Here is a 21,546-nt window from a genome sequence, read left to right on the forward strand (position 1 = left end):
TTTTAAAACCCGTCCTGTCCAGCATCATAGCAAGCAGAATGATAGTCTGGCTGCTGTATTGTGCCAAACAAATTTGCTTTGCCAAGGGGAGCATTATGGGTATAAGGCTCTTGATAATCTGATTCATTTACTTATTTATTTACTTTGAATCATGGAATCTATCTTGCTGGACCTGACCAGAGGGGGACAGAAAAAGTAGGAAGACAGCAAAAATAAACAAAAGGGAAAGAAGAAGAGACGAAAACATCACAGACAGAAGGCAACAACCCTTCAGTCCACACTATCACCAGATAACAAACTGTTACATTTGTACATAAACACACCAGAAAATTTCCTACAGGCATTTTTCCCAAGTCACTAAAGATAGCTGCTATTAAGCCACTCCTAAAGAAAAGGACTCTAGACGCCTCTATAATGAACAACTATAGACCTGTCTCTAACCTCTCTTTTATTTCCAAGATTATTGAAAAAGTTGTATTTCACCAGCTTCATGACTTTTTAAATGAAAGTGGAAATCTTGATAAATTTCAGTCCGGCTTCCGACCTCATCACAGCACTGAAACAGCTCTGGTCAAAGTGTTAAATGACATTAGGTTGAATACCGATTCTGGTCAAGTATCAGTCCTGGTTCTGTTGGATCTCAGTGCTGCGTTTGATACTGTAGATCACAGAATCCTGTTGCACAGGCTGGAAAACTGGGTTGGACTTTCTGGAGCGGTCCTTAACTGGTTCAGGTCCTATTTAGAAGGCCGGAGTTATTTTGTTACGATCGGCAGCTATGAATCCGAACGAGTGGCCATGACTTGTGGAGTCCCCCAGGGGTCAGTCCTTGGACCTCTTCTGTTCAACTTGTATATGCTCCCTTTGGGTAAAATATTACAAAACTATAGCATTAATTATCAAAGTTATGCAGATGATACACAACTTTATGTGTCTCTGTCACCAGATGACTGCAGTCCAATAGACTTAATGTGTCAGTGTCTGGAGCAAATAAACACCTGGATGAGGGAGAATTTCCTACAATTAAATGAAGACAAAACTGAGATTATTCTGTTTGGTAGCAAAGAGAAGAGGGTCAGCATTGGCAAACACCTGGAGACTCGGGCTCTTAAAATTACCAACCAAGTTCGTAACCTGGGAGTGTTGATAGACTCAGATCTGACTTTCAGAAGCCATATCAAAGCTGTCACTAAGACAGCTTTTTACCAGCTCAGAAACATCAACAGAATTAAAAGTTTAGTCTCCCAGAAAGACCAAGAGAAACTCATCCATGCATTCATCTCCAGTAGACTGGATCACTGTAATGGTCTTTTAACAGGACTTCCTAAAAAGAGCATTAAACATCTGCAGCTCATCCAGAACGCTGCTGCTAGAGTTTTAACCAGGACTAAGAGATCTGAACACATCACACCAGTTTTAAAATCTTTACACTGGCTTCCAGTCAGTCACAGAATAGATTTTAAAACCCTTCTGATCATTTACAAATCCCAGAATGGTTTAGGCCCAGAATACATCTGTGATATGTTCAGAGAATATAAACCTAGCAGAGCTCTTAGATCCAAAGACTCTGGTCAACTAGTCCAGGCCAGAGTCCAGACTAAACATGGAGAAGCAGCATTTAGCTGTTATGCTGCAAACAAATGGAACAAACTGCCAGTGGAGATTAAACTTTCCCCAAATGTAGACATTTTTAAATCCAGGTTAAAAACTTTTCTTTTCTCATGCGCCTATGCATGAAATCTGCACGGTAACTTTTTTTTAACTTATCTTGCTTTTAATCATTTTAATGTAATTTATTATTTTATTGTGATTATGTGTTGATTATGTGTTGATGCCTTTTACTATTCTAAATATCTGTAATGTCTTTGTTTTATGTAAAGCACTTTGAATTGTCCTGTACATGAAATGTGCTATACAAATAAACTGCCTTGCCTTGCCTTGCCTTACAGTTTTTACAGAAAAACAGAACTGCCAGTGATTAAGAGTTCTTAAATAATAATCAAATCAAAAAGACATCTTACAACCGTATCACAACAACAACCAGATTCAAACTCACTAAATTATCTCTTAACGTATAAACCCACTGGACAACTCAGTGACTGAGTCTGCATGCAGAGGATGAGGAATACGGAGTGACCAGTGATGAGGAGTGGTGAGCGAGATCATGCAAATGCGACCAAGCCTCTACAGAGGTCAGAGGCAGACCAGGGCAGCCCAGAGACTCGGGCCAGCAGCAGCAGCCCCGGAGCACGAACCCAAGCTACCCCACCCCGAAGACAACTCAGCCCCCACCAGACAACCACTCAGCATGGGCCAGCACCCACCCCGATGTTCCATCCGCAAACCCTGGGAACCAGGGCGCCACTGACCCCCCTCCCCACCCTCCACCTACTCCAACCTCCACCCCATATAACCCCACACACACACCCTCCCCTGCGCTGTACTCATAAGCACTCACTATCACACAGTCATGTCACACATAACTCACCCACCATGCCCCATGGGGATCGTCCCAGGCAGACCAGAGGGCAGCCCCAAGCCCAGTCCACACCACCACCACCAGCCACCCCCCACCCCACCCAGAGTCAGCAGCCCATCAGTGCAGTCAAAATGGGTCCCAGTTCCCAGGGCAACCACCTCCCCTGCCCGCCCTGGCCACACCAGTCTACACACTTGTCTATAACAAGAAAACTTAAGATATCTGGTCTTCTCACTAATTCATCAAAATATAACCATAAACACTGATACAGTGGTGACTAGCAGTTTAAATAATCCATCGATTTTAAGTAACCCATCTGAGGGGAACCTTCTTCTCTATAGTCCTAACTGAGAAGATATAACATAATGTATTGTTATTTACAGACTTGTGGCTGTAACGCCAAGGAATATTCTTAAGCAAACTTCAAACAAAAGGGATGCAATAACAACAGAGTCAGGGTTGATATGAAAAAGACTGGCTGCTTTATTATTGTGGTAATTTTCTGTACAATCAACAGAATTCAGGCGCTTCCGGTAAAATTCAGATTTATAGTCATCTCCTCTTGCACATACTGAGAAACACTGTCTAGTCAGTCCCAAACTGATTCACAGAAACATTAACTGTAAAAATGACCAGTAGTCATGACGTGAAGAAGAAAATCATTTCTGCATGTCTGGGTCTATATTTACAGATATAATTTACACCTCTGAACAGTTAACTACATTATAAGATGAAAAAGGTGAATGCTGCTGAGATCCATCACACATGTGGAGGAAGTATAGAGTTCATTCAAGTAGCAGCATTAGTAAAAAAAAAAAAAAAGTTTCTAGCTTAAATTTATTGTATAAACATAGTTACAATAGATTTAAATGACAGATTTGAACTAAGCTTTTAATTGAAAATTTACATAAAGATGATATTTTGGGGGTTGTCTGATTGTTTGACAGTGTGCCTCAGTACGCCTCTCCTGTCGGTACCTCCCTGCATATCCTCAGGAGCCCCAGTCTCAAAAAGAGGGATCAGACTGATACATAAGCTCATCCTGTGGTTGTGTTTATGTAATACAGTCCAATTCACTGGAGTCCTGCAATGAGGAGAAAAAATGTAGATAAGTAACTCAAGACAAGAATGACAATTAACCTTGAATTAGTTTTGATACCAACAACTATTATGCATTTCTAGCATTTATCAGAGCTACAGGTGACTTTTTAAAAAATGTGTATAGTTCCAGCCTGAAGTAAATAAAATTATATTGCAAGCACAAATGTCACACCAATATTAGCCTTTCATATATTTTGTCCAACCATTTTTTTATTAATTAAACTGAACAGTTTAATGCATTATCAATGTTTAAATAAAAAACAATTTTAACAAACCTGAATAAAACTGGAATCTGACAACATTAAATTGAAAAACCATCAACATAAATTATTAATGTCAGGGTTGATGATAAAATAGTAAAAGTGCATCTTAACAAATATTTGCAAACTATTAGAAGGATCCTTCAAAGAATAAAGAATGCTTTATTTATCTGGTTAGCTCTATACAAGTAGATATGCTGCTACTCACCCCTTGGCTGGACTGTATGCCCATTCTTCTGCTCCTAAAGCCTCTATACTTTCCCTGTCTCTCTCAGTTTGCCTACTAGGTCATCCACCGTCTCTACCTTCATGCCTGCCTGCCTCTGAGGGGGCTCATCCACCCTCAGTACCTCCAGCCGGGATGTGAGGTCCACTCCTAAGTCTGCAGGCTTCACATTAGCAATTTTCTTCTTCTTAGCTTTCTGAAAGAAAGAAAATATATCAGAATATTAATATGCTGATTCTATATTACATAACAGGTATATCTGATGCTCCCTTTTAAGTCACGACACCTAAAATAAAATGTGATAGCAAAATTATTTAATATACAAAAGTTCTTAAAACAACTGACTGGAGCTTTGACTGCAGTGTTTCTGAAAGCAGTTCTCTGTTACCTACCATGATATTCGGCAGGGTGGCATATCTGGGTGTGTTAAGTCGAAGGTCTGCAGTCAACACTGCTGGTGTGTTGATCCTAATAGTTTCCAGTCCACCATCAATCTCTCTGACCACCTTAACCTTAGCGCCTTCCAATGCAACTTCTGATGCAAAGGTCCCCTGCAACATGAGGATACAGCACAGATTCGCAGGATCAATACTGTTGAAACAGTCCATACAAAAAACACGGAGGCCTGTTTTGAACCAAGAGACAGTAGATTTTCCCCACCTACTGGCTTAAGGGCAATACTACAATTTCAAACATTTACAGTGTAACTACTAACAAATGTGTTCGCTAATGTTAAGATTTACAACATAATCTCTATTTTCAACCGTTCAAAATCTACACTGTTAGATGACACAGAAAAACTTTTCATCTGTAGACCTGTAAGCAGTGTTTCTCCACCCCACCTGGCAGCCTTTGATTAGCTGTGACCAGCTTGCTGATATGAGCAGGAACACTGCTGCTCTTTCTGACTAGAACCACTCTCCACTAACCTTGATAAGACAGTGTGAACAGGAGCATATCCTGATATCAGCACTGCTTCAGCACACGTGGGCGTAACAAATAGAAACTGAAATAATTAAACATGTATGAGTGAGACTTAGCTCAAAACCAAATGCTAAAAGTATTTGAGTTGTAACCAACCTGAGGCCAGTCCAGTAACGCTGCAGTCATCTGGCCAGTCTGATTGCAGTCATCATCAATGGCCTAAGAAAAGAATACAAGTTATAAAACAAAAGGGACTTACACTGCAAGGATTTATCAGTGCAGGTAAACAGAATGTCTTGACTCTTATATAAAATAATATGTAAAATTAATTTGCATCTTTGACCTGTTTGCCAAGGACGATGAGCTGAGCGTCTTCCTTCTTGGCCAAAGCAGCCATAATCTTAGATACCTGCAGGGGTCCAAGGGATTCGTAGTCTTTTCCACTGACTTCCACATGAATGCCACGGTCAGCCCCCATGGCGAGAGCGGTACGGATGGTCTCCTGCGTGAGGGAGGAATGCAGACATGCAACTATTCTTTATTAAAATCTTTGTAATACTTCCTGTCACATGCCTCACTAGTGAAATTTTTAATTAATTTTAATTTACTACTGTTTTGTTTTTCTGGGGATGAAGCTCAGCTCAAGTTCAACAAACAAACAAAAAAAACAGAATATAAAAGTATGAAATTCAGAGAAAAGAAATTTTCCAAAAATAAGTTACTAAACCACAATAGACATTTTCAAGACACTGGCTAATAAAAACATTCAGTTTTCAGTCTGATCCCATCTAACCCACCTGTGACTGTTGTGGCCCACAGCTGACAGCTATAACTTCCTTAATAAACTTCTTCTCCTTCAGCTTGACCGCCTCTTCCACAGCAATCTCACAGAAGGGGTTCATTGAGTGCTTGACGCCATCCGTCACCACACCACTGTTGTCCGGCTTTACACGAATCTGTGAAGAAACAAGGCATCGGGTCAAAGTCACTGCTCAGGTTCCAGATTATAGAAAGTATCTTGCCTCTGAACAAGAGGAGCCTTGGCGCTAATGTTTCATGTGTTCTGGGAGGATGTATAAGAACACATATTTGTACATTTGTCAGTAGATGCCAGTCAGGTAACAGCATAGATTTAATTTCTGTATTTCCCTTTATAATATGATAAATGTAGGTTTCTCTTATAACTTAATGAGAAGCAAGTGTTTAATAGGTTATTGTTTGTAAGACAAGTGAATAATGAGCACTTTTGCTAAGTGAATAGAACTTGGTCATCATCTGATCATCTGTAAAGGGTCATAACCAGCAACTGCACTAAGCTGTACAGATCCTGCAGAGAGCAGCTGAGACAGGAGCGTTCTTGCTGTTGCATCAAACACCTGATCATGCTTATTGGTTATGGTGTTGTGCTCCATCTCCAAAGAACATTTATGGTAACAGTCTATCCACAAAACAATAACAATAACTACAATTTTAGCTTATAGACTATATATATATATATATATATATATATATATATATATATATATATAAAAAGTAGTAGCCAAAGGACGTGCACATCTAACGTCCAGTTACACTAACCGGTTACCAGTTACACAATCTTAAAATACAGCCCAGACAGCAGCTTAGGTAAGCAGCAAGTAGTCAAACACTGGTGCTGTTTATTAATTTCTTCTGTTATAAGCCATGCTACATCTAATATAGTGATCATATGACCTTAGCTTGGACCCTAGGCTTATCTGACAAATGTATGAACAGGCATTCGGAGGCTAAAGTTAGCTAGCAATGCACAGTCAAGTCCACAAAGACAAAAAACAATTAAATGGAAGATTGCGAGTTAAAGAGCAGAATGACATCACCTTGACAGCGTAGTCAATGACACGCTTAACTCCAACAAGAACACGGCCAGACATTGCGGCTGCAACGATTAACAATCACACACAGTTAACGTAACACTGTCACCGCAATGAACCTTCACCCAAAGAGGAGCGGGCGGAATTATTTTAGGGTGAATCAAGGGGTGGAAATAAAGGGTCTGCCTACCATTGCAGCCAATGAGAATCAGACGTTGAAGTTCGCTGTGGGCGCTGGTTGGCTACGATGCGCACAATGTCGTTGTTAATTTAAACGCTGCAGCTTCAATGACTTGGTGACAAATAAAACCTACAAACTATTTTATGAAAATCTTAAATTGTGAACAATTCAAAAAATAAATACGATGTTTCTTTTTAATAAAACAGTTTAAAATATCAATGATATCATCTGAGACTAAGATTGTGCTCCTTATATCTGTGTCGTAAACAAGACCTCATAAAGAAAGGTTCCGCTTTCGGTGGGGCAAAGTTCATAGCTGAAATGACAAGTTTCAGATGATGCATCTCAAGTTTCACAAAAGCGTGACTAAGTGTCTGTGTGTGATTGTAACAACCATCTTTTAATAATGCGTGATGACTCTTCAGATATTATTTATTTTAAAGAAAACTAGCCTTGAAAAATATCCATGTGAAACAGCTTGCTGAAACTGCTTTTGGGCTTAAAACTACATAGAATTTGAGAGATTGCAGCTTGTATGTCTGCTAAATTATACTGCATTTAAGTTTAACTAATATAGATTTTTTTTTTTTGTTGTTATATGCAACATAACATACACCAAACAACCGTAGCATTACGGCCATTTTCTATAAAACGGGCAGCAGAAATGAATATGTAGAGGGCAAGTGTCAAAGTAACACTCATGTGAATGCCAGGATTTTGGTTTTGCCAGCAGATCATTGCATTTTAACAAGACGAGTAGTGTTACACGCTCGACTTGTCAGTGGTCAAAACATTATGGCTGATCTATGAACAGCATTGTACAAAATTGAGCAATTGTGTTCTCTCCCCCTGTTTGTTTAAATAATTCAGTGGTTAATGTCAAGTACAAGGACTCTGGCTCAAGGACTGTAAAAACCCTGGGATTGAAAATTAGTGAATTATGTTTTTTTGTTTGTTTTTTTAAGCAAAAGGCAATGGTAACTTAAAAATTTTGAGAACTGTATATGATTGTCTTCCTCTTGTACTCCCCCGCCCTCTCTATCTCTCTCTTTATATTTTGAGATTTTTTTTTTTCAATTTAAATTTTCAATTTCTTATACAGGCTAAAATGACCCACTTTTATTTTTTCAAAACGATAAAGCCACAATTTAATCTTTTTGTGTGAGAGGAGGGGGGAGGGGTCATCCGCCGATCAAAACATTCGCTTGAATGACGAATTGTTATGAAAAATGAACCTTAAAAAAAGGTTACCTCGACTGCTCCTTACAAATTTTGTTCACTTCTCCGGCAAAGTTTTCCACACTTTTCAATGTGCAAATTCGATGTCGTTTCACAACAGTTTGCTCACTGTATAATTTTATTTTGTTTATTTTTAAAATACAAACTATATTAAAAGTTAACGTTATTGCAGCTGTTTTTGTGTCACGGCAATGCGGTCACGGTCGAGATAAACAGTTGCTTCGAGCGTGTTGTGATCACTAGTCAGCAGCAAGCAAATCCGCGAGCGCAGTCACCTCTGATCACCAGCGGCAGCAGCGGCCTCCATTTTAACTCCGACACCGAGCCATACCTCACGTGTCCTGGGCTGTCTCTCTCACATGACCCGAGTGTTTGTTCCCGTGATCAGCACTTCCATCTCCGTCTGTGACACCGAATATCACTTTTTATTTTCACCCTGATGGATATGCTTGAACAGAGTCTGGACACCGCAAGGTAACCGAGACTCGGCCAAAATGGCTAACAGAGACAAGCTAGCCACATTATGCTATTTATGATAGCTGGTTTTCGAAGCTAACCGAGGCCTGATCTAAAAGTTGTTAAAAAACGAGCTTATTGTAAGGATTGATCTTCACTTAGCAAGAAAAGTGGAAGACATTTCAAGCTAGTTGTATGCAAGGGGGCTAATGTCCCAATGTGGAAAGCATGATCATAATTAGATAATAACAGTTCAGCAGCTAAGATAGCTTAAGCTAGCTATTAAAATACAGTTATGTTATCAACTACAGAACGGGGACAGAAGTTAAAGTTTTAGGAGTTTGTTTTTTGTTTGTTTTTTTTCCACCCAGCTAGATTATGGCTTTGGTTTACGAGTTTCTTGCATAAGTTTGGCATGGTTAAAGTTAATGACCACAAATATTGTTAGTCTGACTTGCAGTAGCCGAGAAGTTTGCTTGTCACGGAGTTTAAGAATCTGAGATGCTTGTGCATTTGTTTTGCAGCCAAGAAAAACAAGAAGAAGAGGTTGTCCAGGCATCTGAAGGTAAAAAATAATTTGTCAAGCTTTTTATTCCAATATGGGACTCTAGAATTGCAGTGATGTGAACCAGAGGCTGCGGCAGGTGTGATAAATTACTGCATATTCATGTGTAACATAAAGAATTGTTTACTGTAGCGACACTAAGCTCCTGCTAACTGTTTTTGTTAGCTTTCCCTTCTCGTTCAAACTAACAACTGGCTTGTATCTTTCTGTCCTTTTTTCCTTGTAAGACGGGACAGGGGAAGAGCAAACAGCTGTTGCAATTGCCAGTGTTCAGCAGGCTGCAGCATTCGGTGACCATAACATACAATATCAGTTCCGCACTGAGGGTGGGCAGGTAAGTTGCTAATGGATGGATGTGTGACAGTGCTGATGTCCGCTGCTGTTTATTGCCACTTTCAGAAAGATTTTAAGTTATGTTGATGGCATATAATCCTGATTAAGATTAAGAGGCAACATTAAATAATAAAAAGCAAGATGAGAATGTTCAGAACAACAGAAAGCAGCTGAATAACTTAGTGTCTGATTGGAAAAGTTTCCAAAGGGGGCTTTTGTTGGGTTATATTAAAAAAAAAAAAAAAAAAAAAAAAAACTAAAATCGCCCTATAACATTTTGACAAAGGTGGTTGTAAGGGTTTGTTCTCCTGCACAATACAAATACAAGTAGAAATTTACATATAAACTGTTTTAAAAAAACAATTTCATATCACATATATGGATTCAGTATTTAGTTTACTCTGTGGTGTCAGCATTTTCTTTTACTTAAAGTTATGGCAAAGTTGATATTTGAGCTTTTTCACTCACAAAATCTTGTGTTCATAGTTACAGTTGCTGTACTTGTGTTGCTATTGTGTATTTCTGCTAAATGTTTCACATCCCTCCCCTATTCCAAAGTCAGGAGGGTAGCGGTCTCTAAATTGCCTCAAGATATGAATGTGTGTTTTTCTCTCTCTTGTCCTACAATTTACCAAAGATTATCATAAAGATTTATGATTAGAAGCTGTATTGTCATTGCACAAGAATACAGTGAAATTCCATTTGGCAGCATCTCTTATAGCAGCTTTAGATAAAAAAAAAAAGTAAAAGAGAAGGGTGTGTACATTCATTAATGTGGAGTTCTCTTCCATTATGGACAAAAAATGGTGATACCAGCAAATAAACTGAAAACTGAAGTTTTGTGACATTCAAGTTCATTTATCCATGTGTGGGTGATTTACACTGGGGGGAATTAAGTCAGTGATCCATGTGGCTCATTAGGCGTAAACAGATCCAGTATGAGGGATCATGTGATTCTAGTTTGGTCTGGGATTGGCATGGGCCAATTGTCACATGTCAGTCAGGAGGAGAGTCACATGATAGAGTGATTCAAATACTGATTCTTGGAACAAACAAGCTCATTTTTTTCACTTGTTTTTAAAATTGAATCAGTCACATTCTGAAGCGTAAGCATATTGTGTGGGATGGTGAGATCCGTGCGCTGCTGAGGTTAGGAGTGTAGTTTCAGACATTAGGCTTGACTGAACTGAAGCAACAGATATGATTAACAAATCTGCAAGTCAGGTAAGGTCTTGATCTGTGAACATTATACCTGCCATACGCCTTGCAGTAGAATAAGTACTTTCACAGCTGGTTGCTCTCACTTACCTGTGTCCCTGGTTCTGCTCCACAGGTGACGTATCGTGTTGTTCAGGTGACTGACCAGCACCTAGATGGGAGAGATGATGCAGGAGGAGCAGTGAGTGTCGTTTCAACAGCTGCTTTTGCTGGGGCTCCTCAGGCTGTGGCTCAGGTAATACAACTTTTTTATAGACTTAAGATAAGCTGTTAGTAATATGGACTCCTTTTTTTTTTTTTTATTTATTTATTTTTTTTAAAAGACTAGTTGAATTATATCTTGAAGGATATACTATGTCAACATTTTATTTATTCCAACAATATCCCAGAAAAAACTTACACTTAATTGAGGTTGTACTCACTGCTTAACTGTAAATAGATGTTTATGTCAAACTTTAAATTAATTGAAATAGCCAATATTTTCCTTTGTTGTTAAGACAAACTGCCAACTATCTAATAAGGGATGTAGAGAAACAGAAAATTTCAATCCGTTTTACTTTTTGTTAAGGTTATAATTTAAAACAAATCAACTACATCAATGCTTGTTCTTATGTCTAACTGAATGCAGCAATAAGCACTGTCACTTGACCTTTAAACTGTTTGAGTATAAACTAGCATTAAATGTAAGGACCTCAGTTAACATGCTGGAGGGGGGTTGAAGCAGACAACAACAAAAGCTACTTGTCAAAGAAGAGTTATGGTTTACAGTTGATTAATATGTCATGTTATTTTAGGGATGAGAAATAAGCCTTAAGCTTTTATATTGTATTGTATATGGGATACCAGAAGATGTCCTATCACCCACAAACAGTTATTGTAATTGTTATGATCTCTGACTTAAATTCTGTATCTGTGTATCTGCATTTGGTTGTGATTAAGGCTACAGCTGTGTAAGACTGTTAACTGGCAAAACTGTAAGCAGTCAAGTGTTTTTGTGGATGCTTGCTTGTGTCAGTGTTCTGGTACATTGCAACAGTTTCCAATGGATTTCAAAGAGGGTTTTGGTTTAAATATTAAAATTTTCTAGTAAGAATTAGTTTCTATTTGCCACATACTGATGGCTTTACTGACCCTGCTGTTCTGCCTGCTAACAAGATTTCTGCTGCTTCTGTTCCTCCCTTTATCCCAGCTGTCAAACTGTGCTGTCTTGCTTGGGGGTCTGGAGGGGACACCAGTATTGGGTCTGACAAAGAATGAGGTGTGCGTTTACCTGCTGTGACTGCTCCACTGCTACTTGCTCATGCCTCTCCCCTGTTTCTCTCTTATCTGTCACAGGCTGTGATCCAAAACCCTTTCAGTAATGGAGGAAGCCCAGCAGGAGAGGCAGTGGGAGGGGAGACCCGCTTCGCTTACTTCCCCGCTACCGCAGTGAGCGACGGAACCGTGTCTGTGCAGGCCGCAACCGACCCCACACTCACACAGGCAGGGGGTGAGTCTCTTTTCACTCTTAATCTGGGCTGAGGGACATCACAGAGCTAATTAAGCCATTATTTTGTCAAACAGGAGACCAGCAGAAGTACTTTAAATTAGAATGGCATCCTCCTTTTTTCCCCAGTAGTTGTAAACTAACCAAGATTCCCACAGCTTTGAATTATTTAAAAGAAAGCAGGATTCTGCAGATGCCAATCATGTAAAGCATTTGTAGAGAACTTCCCAACAGAATGTGAGCATTTTAAAAATTATTTTATGGATGGAAATTGAATACCGTTAACTGAAGTTGTTTTCAGTTTAGAGCAATATGTTTTGCTCAATATTAGTTTATTTCCAGAAATATGCTAAAAAAAAATTGCTGCCATGGCTAAAATATGTCTTTTCAAGCTTAAAAATGATCACAGGCCAAAATGAAATTGGCTGCTCGGTTCATATTTATTTGCTGTTTACTTTATGTCACATGTCCTCCCACTCGTCCTCTCTGCAATCTTATGGCCATATGTTGTTGTCTGGCTGTATTAGCTGTCCTTGTGGTTTTATGGTTTTTCGGATTAAGCAAGTTGTTGGATGTGGGATGCTGTCCTCTGCATTGAGGGTTTTCAACATGTGGTTAACCTGACAACAAACATTTTGCTCTATTATACTTAATCAGCATGGGATTATTCTGCATTACACAACAAGGACATGGTCTTGCAGTTTTACCATCATAGGGGGCTGGTTGAGTGGTGGATTTTCAGTATTTTCTGATAATTATTGAGGAGCTTAACATTGCAGGTTTGAGGGTTTTCTTTGAAGAGTGTAGTGCCTGGCCAGCTTTATCATTGGAATTTGTAATTCCTGACAGAGTGTTGCTGCTGCTGCTATCATTCTCCTTCATAGTGGTCCAGACATCACGTCTGAAAAGACCCAAAACTGGCATCTAATGGAGTTTGCATCTTCATCTCAAGACCCGGCCCAATGTAGACCCAAACATACTTCATGCTGCTTGTTTGTTCCGTCTAATGGGAGAGGAAAAAATTTCTTGAAGTAATGAAATGTAATTTGTCACCATGACATAAATATGAGATGTCCATAAAAAACAATTTGGTCTCAATGCACATAAAAGCTTGTAATTTGCTCTTTTTTTTATATTTCATGCTACAGCGACACAAATTTCAGCCAAGTTAAACTTTTTCTATTATGTACTTAGTGATCTTACATTAGTGTTGTTACGTTGTAGGGAGCTCAGTCAGGCTTGTAAACACAGAGCATCCTGACAGAGTTCTGTCATACTCTAGCAGAAAATTACCCCAATTAGAGGCCATACAAATTCTTTTAGTAAAGGATCTTCTTTTGACTTATGTTACTTTAAAACAAACCATCCATAAACAATTGATGATGTAGCTGGACAGACTAATGCAGCACATCTGCACACCCTTCCTGTTTCTGTGGCTCAGCGTTGTCTGCTTGCATCACATGACATACACCCACAGAAGTCAGACTCCCTCAAGGCCACATCATTTGATGCACCTCAGGTGTGACTTGTGTAATGTGCTCTAGTTCCAGCTTTAGAAATGAGGCAAGGTTGGAGCTAAAAGGAAGGAAGTTTGTTGAGCATCCTCAAGCACTGCTAACTAGGAACACCTGCAGTCACCTGCAACAGACGGGAAAACCAGTTAGTATATGGAACAGTTGTGTTTGTTTTACAGTGCATTCAGTCTTATTTATTGTGAGATCTTCAGTAGACGAGGAGGAGTTGGTTTTAGGTGACACATGGCACCGTCTTGTTCCTTATCGCTGACTTTAAACACATGATTCCCACAGGTCAGTTTTATGTGATGATGACACCCCCTGATGTAATTCCAACAGGCACACAACGAACCATCGCACCACGTACACAACCCTACCCCACGTGAGTATCACTTCTCTCTACATTCTTTTTTTTATCCTTAAAACAAACGGATCAGCCAGTGTTTTTTTTTTTCTTTGCTTATTGCAACAATAACACATTGGAGTTTAGCACTTTTCTGATGCTCCAAAATGCATCTGTGGAAGCTTGATGCAGACTTCGCTATTCACTAAACCCCATCCATCAGAGTTAAACATACATATTAAATTATCCAAGTCACAATGAGTTAATAAAGCACGCTAAATTCATAGAAGTCCAGATGTTAATGTAGGAGGACACTGAAGAGGCAGATGGAGTTAAAATTGCTGAGCATCACCAAGGGATGCGATTGATGGCTATGATAGACAGTAATAGTAAGAGATAGATCATTGTCTCACATGACTGAATGTGGTATAAACTCATGAATGTAAAACAACTTCCACATCTGTTTGAACAAATATCAGGCTCAAAATTGTGTGCTCTCCCTATTGGTTTTCTTGTAACTTTTCCTCAATGTTTTTCTCTCCAAGGAGCCCTTCTCATCTGTCCTGAGGTTGCCCTCTTGATTTGCTTTTCTTTTAGGTTTTAAAGGATTTGGTATTTTTTGTTCTTCTCTTCGAAATCTCATGTCGTCTATCTCTGAAAGCAAAAACACACATTGTTATAATCATACCTCGAAAACTATTAATCTCAGACTCTCCAACTGTTAGCCACATGCTGGTGATTGCAGTTATTAAGATGATCAGCAGGCCCACCTGAACAAAGAGTTTGCCATTTTAGTTACATGATGCCATGCTGGTTCTGAATTACTTTAAAAGTTTCATCTGACTTCCAACCATACACAGGCTTATGAGACCTAGTGCTGAGAGAAGCAAAGTTCTTGAATGTCAGGAAGTTAATTTTCCTTTGTTTGATAAAAGCCAAGGCAGTTACTTGGTCACAAGAACTGGGCACATGAGTCATTATCAAACCGAGTTATTTCTGAGTTAAGTAAATATTTTCCTCCATTTTCCACCAGACTTATACTTGACCTTTAACACGTGGAACTTTCTGATAGTTATTAAAGTTATTAAAAACCACTACTGGAACACCATGAACTGGCTCTAAATTTGTTTTTTGTTTTCCATGTCAGTTTAGTTTTCTATCGGTTTGTGCTTCAGTGATTTTCAAGAACTTGAGATTTCTTTGAGATTCGAGCTCCTTTTTTTGTGGGCACCTTTAAGAGTGTAGCATCCTTAAATTTGACTGCATCTCTGCTAACATTGATGTAACTTTATGTTGATGCTTTCTGCATGAAGAGTAAACAACAAGGTTTGTTGCAGTTTGTTTGCATTTGCATGAACTCAGATAGTGAAATGTTTTTTATTTTCCATCTCTGACTGCCTGTGTGCAGGATGTCTGTTTCTATTTATTCCCTCAGAAATGAATAATTAATGACTTTCAGCTATTTCAAGCGTCAGAGATATATTTAAGTATAAAGTAATGAACAGTGACACCGCCGCTGACATGTGAACAAAGTGAATGAAAACTTCCTGCCCTATCTGCCGTTCGCAGAGATGAAAACGAGCTGCTGCAGCATGAAGGTTTAAACTGGTGAGGACAGTTTCCACATTTCTCCCCCATACTCCTTTTAAAGCAAATGAACTAATCAAATAAGATCACAAGAAGAGAAGTGGCACACAAACCTCTGCCCTCCTCTCTTCTCCACCCCTTCCTCCCCATAAGTCCCCAGTGATTTTCCTGGCTCTTGATGTGTGAGACACAGATGTAGCGTTTGTTCAGCGCAGTCCTTGATTCATTATTGTTAGTTGTGCTTGTGGCAAATATAATCCTCCATTAGGACCTAGAAATTAGGTCATTGTTCTCCAACTGGAAACAAATGGCTAGCTCCACACTTTTATTTTAGTATCATTTAAAGTGTCCTTTGTTGTAGCCGCATTTAGTTCTCATTTAGCCTAGTTTTTTTTTTTTTTTTTCTAAAGTTGTTTTTTAAACTACATGACAGTATTCAAAGTTTTTTTTTCTCTGCTGTAGGAAAACTTTTGTACATTTTGTTGAGTCTGCAGCATCATTCTTGTAAATGAAGCCAATGGAAGCCATATGTTGTCAGTTTTGCAGCTGCTTCGCATAACTAGCTAAGATAATTAACCAGATAATGTTCAGTAAGGCTGCTCTTTGTTCAATCCTCCATCGAAAGAGTAAGAAGCCCAAGCTGTGGTTCCTGGTGTCTCATTGTGGAATTTATTGTCTTGCTGTTAAGGCCATGGCTTGGTTATGATAGTGCACTAAAAGAGGCAGAAACGGTAAAAATGGCATTATCTCTTTCACAGATCAATATAAGACCATGCAAGCTCAGTTCTTTCAAATAATATGGATTAAGTGCTTCGGCATGGAGCTCTGCTCTGTTAATTTTCTGGATCTCTGTGAATACAATAACTCTCCGGAGCATTTAGATGACATTTGGCTCTAAATTGTGAAAAGGGGGACATTCCTCTGGGCCTGCACATTTTACTCATTCAGACAGTCGTCCACATTTTCTGAGAGTACTGTTGAGCAGAATCCATTTTACAGCCGAAATCCCATTAAGATATATTGAGATACAATAGAGAGTGTCAGGCTATCTCAAACGAAGCAATCAGCAGTTGAATTGTGTTAATAGGACCCATATTTGCTGCTGTAGACTAAGGAGGTCTTATAGATGGACCAAGAAAAAGGGTGACCTTTTTAGGTAATTTATTTACTTAATGTAGAGTGTAAGTTAAATTATTTAATGAGCAATAAATAATTATATATTTATTTAGACAAATTTCCAAAATTTCTCTGCTTTTTTAAAATGGATTTTAAAGTATTTTTTATTCTATTGGTGAGATATGAAAATAGTAGAGATATAGTCCACATATAATACTTGGGCATGTTATTGGCTTGTTCACAGCTCAGGGATTTAATTAACAGAATCCTGAGGGAAGAAGCAGAGACAGGAGACAGTTGTGTCATTAGGTGTACACCCGGACTCCAGGAGACAGCATCTGGTTTTCTGCGTTGTGGTAATTTAACAGCATAATGGATCGGTGCCCTCCCTCCGTGCCTCACCTGGGGAGAGGGCAGCCAGAAGAAGGTTGACCTTGACTCAACATTCCCTTTGAGGCATTTGGCTTATGTGGTTGTCCATGCAAGTTTTTTTTTTCTTTTTCTGCCAAAGGCACTACACAACTTCTGAGACTTATTTTGAAATGCAGTGACAACAGTCTAAGATTAAAGATAACGATGAAGAATGTTTGTTAATAGACATGGGATTAGTTGAAGTGTAGAGATTGGACCTGACTGTATGGTGCTCAGAGATGGAAGATGTTGTTTATGAAGTAAGTATTTTATTTCCTACTTTCTGCAGGAAAATGGATGGACCTCGAACTCCAAGAGATGAAAGAAGAAGAGCTCAGCATAATGAAGGTAGGTAATTAGTGATGATTATGGCTTTTGATTTAATCAGACACTACACTACAATGCAGTGTAATACCTAAATGGAGCACTTTCCGTTAAAAGAAAATCTCTAAATTCTGTCAAAAACATGATGTTTTTATCAGACTATATTAGAACGTGTTTGAACTGCCCACTAGAGGTTACTGTTGAGCTTTCACAGTAAGGAAAGGAGTTTACTACCGTCAGAAGCCTGGTTTTTGAAGACAAAACTTCCATCTGCATATCAGTAAAAACAACAACAAAAAAATACAATTTTAATGTTAATATTTATAAATTGGTCCTTTTTCCTACATCAGTTGAGAGGCGGCGAAGAGACAAGATCAACAACTGGATTGTTACGCTTTCCAAGATTATCCCTGACTGCAATATGGACAGCACCAAGACTGGAGCAGTAAGCCGACTCTCAGTTGAACCTTTACTGCTGCCTTTTAAATGTCCACTTTTCAGCTGTTTCGAAATGTAACGTCTCTGTCCCTGCAGAGCAAAGGAGGCATCCTGTCCAAGGCTTGCGACTATATCCGTGAGCTACGGCAAAGCAACCAGCGGCTGCAGGAGAGTCTGAAGGAAGTGGAGAGGATACAGGTGGACAACGAGCTGTGCAGGCAGCAGGTATTAATGTTGGTCTTTTTTCTGGCCTGGAAATGTGGCAGAGTGAAGTTTTATTGACTTGAGCAATGGGTAAAGAGGGTCTATGAATGATAATTCAAAACCTCTCTTTGAGGTGGTTGGGTGCAGCAGATAAATAAGTCGGTGCATAATAAGGTAGCCATAGTGGGCTGTGTATGTGACTGTGAAGATGTCACTTCATTGAATAGATTGGTTTGCCGTGTGAGGCACTGCAACATTCAGTGGTTAAGTTTCAGAAGTAAGAAATCATCCTGGCCCCATATGCATCTTCATAACTTCTTAACAAACCCCCCGAGACTTCAGGCTGTATAGCTAATCGTCATAGCCTGACAAAGAGGATCAAAGAGTTTGCACTTTTATAATGAGAAGTGTTACCTGAAATCAGTGCTTTGAGAGACTGTGGGAATAACGCACACACAGGGGTGTGTGAGAGCTAAGTGCATGCTAATGCACTCAAAGTATTGAGAAATGTTTGAGCTCTGAGGCTGCCACGTCTCCCTCTTGAATCCCGGGCCTGCGAGGCACTCAGCAATAAATTCTTATTCTGATGCTCAAAGTATTACATCCCTCCTTCAGTCCCTTGTTGAGAAGGCAGCAAAGTCAGAATTCACCCAGAGGAAATGAAGCAGAGATGACATTCCTCAAGATTTGATAATCCAGTTGGTTGTGGACAGGGATGCTCTGAATAAAGCTGTGAGAATTGTATGTAATCCCTGCTCTACACATTCCTTTGTATACATTAATGTCCACCATTCTGAGCCTTCAAATAAAAACAAAAGTTTGTAAACTGTGAAATATTTTGCTCTTACTGGTATAGAAACATTTTTTTTTTTGTCTTTTGTCTTAAGATTGAAGAGCTGAAGAATGAGAATGCGCTACTTCGAGCACAGCTCCAGCAGCACGGCATCGAGATGGTTGTAGAGACTCCGCCACAGTAAACGTAATGAAAAGAACAGGAAGGAACCCCGCCACTTAAACATGTAACTGAAGCGGTGGACAACAGGCGCAATGATTGAAAAAAAGACTTGTGGAGAATCACTTTCTCCTTAGTAATTGCCTCTTCCCTGGGTTCCCAGGTCACGAACCCTTCACCAGCCATTTGTGGCTGCACTTGACTGTTCCAGTCCTATTGAGATAACCACCTGTTGCAACTCAGTAGAAATGTGCTTCAAGAAAAGATGTCCACTCACCTCCATCAGAGTGCTTTACTAGCAGTAGCTATGAAGCAGAACCTCTTCTGAACTTCTCCTGTGGTTTGTATTTATGTAGCCTCATCCATGAACTATATTTGTCCTCAAGGTTTGCTCCCTATCCCTTCATGTTTTCTCCCCAGTTATTAATTTTGTCATAGTTTTTGCTTTTATTCTGTTTGTGTTTTTGAGTTCTGTATTAATATGTTGTTTTTAGCTTGTTTAATTTATTAGTCTGCTTGCTGACAAAAGCTTTGATGGAGACCAGTTACGTTGAAACTCAAGTACCCCAGAGAAGCAGACTGAATTTTAAGTGAGAAAACATCAAAGTATGCAAAACATGGTTCTTGAGACAGAAATAATGTGACACACATAGCATACCTAAACCCAAAGACAAACATGGAGCTGTGCAAGCTGATGCCTCTTAGCTGATTTATGTAAATACAATTTCCCATGTTTTAATACAGATGTTACAGAATGTTGGAGTAGATTATCTCTGGGAGACAACAATCAATAACCCATTATCTCCATGCCGGCTCTTGGTTGTAATAATTACCATGAAGTGTGCAATCTTGAAGCTTGATATGGAAAAAATTGACAGTGGTTTACTTGAAATGTTGGGCATTTGCTAGATTGTGGAAAAAAAAAACTTTAAAAGAAAAAAAAATCATTTGTAAAGTTCAGATTGTTAAAATACCAAATTGAACTATAAAAGTGTGGAACATGCAGCCAGTTTCCAACTCAGCACTTTGAAGCATCAACTGGAGAAGAATTGAAGGCAAATCCCAACTTTTGCCAAACCATTTTCAGGTACTGTAGGTTTATTTTCATCTTTTCCTCTTGTGTGATTTAGGGGTGTTTCAGTACATGTAAGAATAATCCCCTCATGCTTCAGTTCGAGCTGTTTGCTCTATTTCAGTATTGCAGCTCTTCAAATGGAGCTCAACGTACAGGAGGGAGGGGTGGTACCCTGGAGAACAGTACTCGAAAACTCTGCTCGCTATGGGAAAGGAGTACACAGAAACACTGCGTTGCACTTTTAGCTGAGCACAACTCGTTTTCCAAGAAAAGACTGAAGAGCTGAGAAGTGGAAAACTTAGTAACGATCCAGCATTTTTCTCCTCCCACTCAGGCGAACAATAAGTAAACTGTAATTGGCTGCACAAACAGCAAAACCCAATATTAACATTGTTGATGAGTTTGTGAATGAAAATACATTATGTCTTTTTGTTCTGCTTCGGGCAGTGTGAGTGAAAGTGGAAGAAAGATGTCGAGCTCTGGAACACTTATTAGAGTGTGATTGCCTCTCCATGTATCAACAGCTCAGGATCCAGAGAAGCGAACGCAACACGCAGACCCCTGGCAAAATCAGACAGACTATTAGATTTTAATATGTGAGACTCTGTAAGTTAACAGCTTGTGCTTTCGAAAGTGCTGTTCTTCTGCAACTGCTAGATTCAAACCTGATAGGAATAGTGCATGTGTCTGATCTATCAAACAAGGCTCATGGCCAAAGCTAAATGATAGATGTGCAGTAGGATTTTTTTTTTTTTTTTTTTTGTACACCTCCAGTTAGAGGGGAGCAGAGAATGTAAGGACATGAATAATGCTTCGGAAGATGGATTTTTCACAAATGTAATGTGTGGCTAATTCTTTTTTTTATTATTATTATTATTGCTTTTCTTTTTTGAAATGGCAAAAGGAAGAAAAAGCTTTTTCTGTGTAGCAGCCTCACTGTTCTCAGGTTAGAGACATCTTTTCTAAGTAAAATGGTGGAAAATAAAAGTTTCACTATCTAATTACCTGGATTGATTTTGGTTGTTCATTCCTCTGAGCTTAGTTAAAAAAACAAACAAAAAAAACTATTTCTGGATGGTCTGGATTTCAGTTATTTAAATGTTTGTCCATCTGTTAATTACCCCCACAGATGGAAAAAGTACTTTATTTCAAGATCAGTTTAGGCTCTCATCTCTTCAACTCACCACACCTTGTTGTTGCCTCTAACAATCTTAAACATTCCCAACAGAATTAGCACCAATCCAAGACTTAACCGTTTTAAAAA

General features: G+C 39.1%; 2 protein-coding genes across 4 annotated transcripts; one reads left to right on the top strand and one right to left on the bottom strand.

Moving 5' to 3' along the window:
• Window positions 1–2,938: 2,938 nt before the first annotated feature.
• Window positions 2,939–6,997, bottom strand: etfb (electron transfer flavoprotein subunit beta). Its single transcript, XM_041988728.1, has 7 exons — window positions 6,847–6,997; window positions 5,788–5,946; window positions 5,334–5,492; window positions 5,147–5,209; window positions 4,459–4,617; window positions 4,049–4,262; window positions 2,939–3,563 (listed from the first exon to the last, which is right to left on the bottom strand). The coding sequence occupies exons 1-6, from the start codon at window positions 6,898–6,900 to the stop codon at window positions 4,092–4,094; spliced, it is 765 nt and encodes a 254-aa protein (XP_041844662.1). The 5' UTR covers window positions 6,901–6,997; the 3' UTR covers window positions 2,939–3,563; window positions 4,049–4,091.
• A 1,479-nt stretch (window positions 6,998–8,476) lies between these two features.
• Window positions 8,477–21,286, top strand: LOC121641823 (upstream stimulatory factor 2). 3 transcript variants are annotated; one of them, XM_041988147.1, is made up of 11 exons: window positions 8,477–8,734; window positions 9,241–9,281; window positions 9,509–9,615; window positions 10,948–11,067; window positions 12,168–12,321; window positions 14,127–14,214; window positions 15,745–15,783; window positions 17,579–17,637; window positions 17,964–18,058; window positions 18,148–18,276; window positions 18,871–19,135. In XM_041988147.1, the coding sequence occupies exons 1-11, from the start codon at window positions 8,700–8,702 to the stop codon at window positions 18,916–18,918; spliced, it is 915 nt and encodes a 304-aa protein (XP_041844081.1). In that variant the 5' UTR covers window positions 8,477–8,699; the 3' UTR covers window positions 18,919–19,135. The 3 variants fall into 3 exon arrangements, with proteins under 3 accessions (XP_041844081.1, XP_041844079.1, XP_041844080.1); XM_041988145.1 differs by lacking the exon at window positions 18,871–19,135 and adding an exon at window positions 19,143–21,286 and having other exon boundaries at window positions 8,479–8,734; XM_041988146.1 differs by lacking the exons at window positions 15,745–15,783; window positions 18,871–19,135 and adding an exon at window positions 19,143–21,286 and having other exon boundaries at window positions 8,482–8,734.
• Window positions 21,287–21,546: the final 260 nt, after the last annotated feature.

Source organism: Melanotaenia boesemani, chromosome 6 (assembly GCF_017639745.1).
Source record: "Melanotaenia boesemani isolate fMelBoe1 chromosome 6, fMelBoe1.pri, whole genome shotgun sequence".
Taxonomy (NCBI): domain Eukaryota; kingdom Metazoa; phylum Chordata; class Actinopteri; order Atheriniformes; family Melanotaeniidae; genus Melanotaenia; species Melanotaenia boesemani.

Coding starts and splice junctions, on each gene's coding strand:
- etfb (XM_041988728.1), bottom strand. CDS start 6,900: ATGTCTGGCCGTGTTCTTGTTGGAGTTAAGCGTGTCATTGACTACGCT. Junction 5,493..5,787: donor GTGGGCCACAACAGTCACAG/GTGGGTTAGATG, acceptor TCCCTCACGCAG/GAGACCATCCGTACCGCTCT. Junction 4,263..4,458: donor CCACCCTGCCGAATATCATG/GTAGGTAACAGA, acceptor TCTTTCTTTCAG/AAAGCTAAGAAGAAGAAAAT.
- LOC121641823 (XM_041988145.1), top strand. CDS start 8,700: ATGGATATGCTTGAACAGAGTCTGGACACCGCAAG. Junction 9,616..10,947: donor TCCGCACTGAGGGTGGGCAG/GTAAGTTGCTAA, acceptor TCTGCTCCACAG/GTGACGTATCGTGTTGTTCA. Junction 12,322..14,126: donor CACACTCACACAGGCAGGGG/GTGAGTCTCTTT, acceptor TGATTCCCACAG/GTCAGTTTTATGTGATGATG.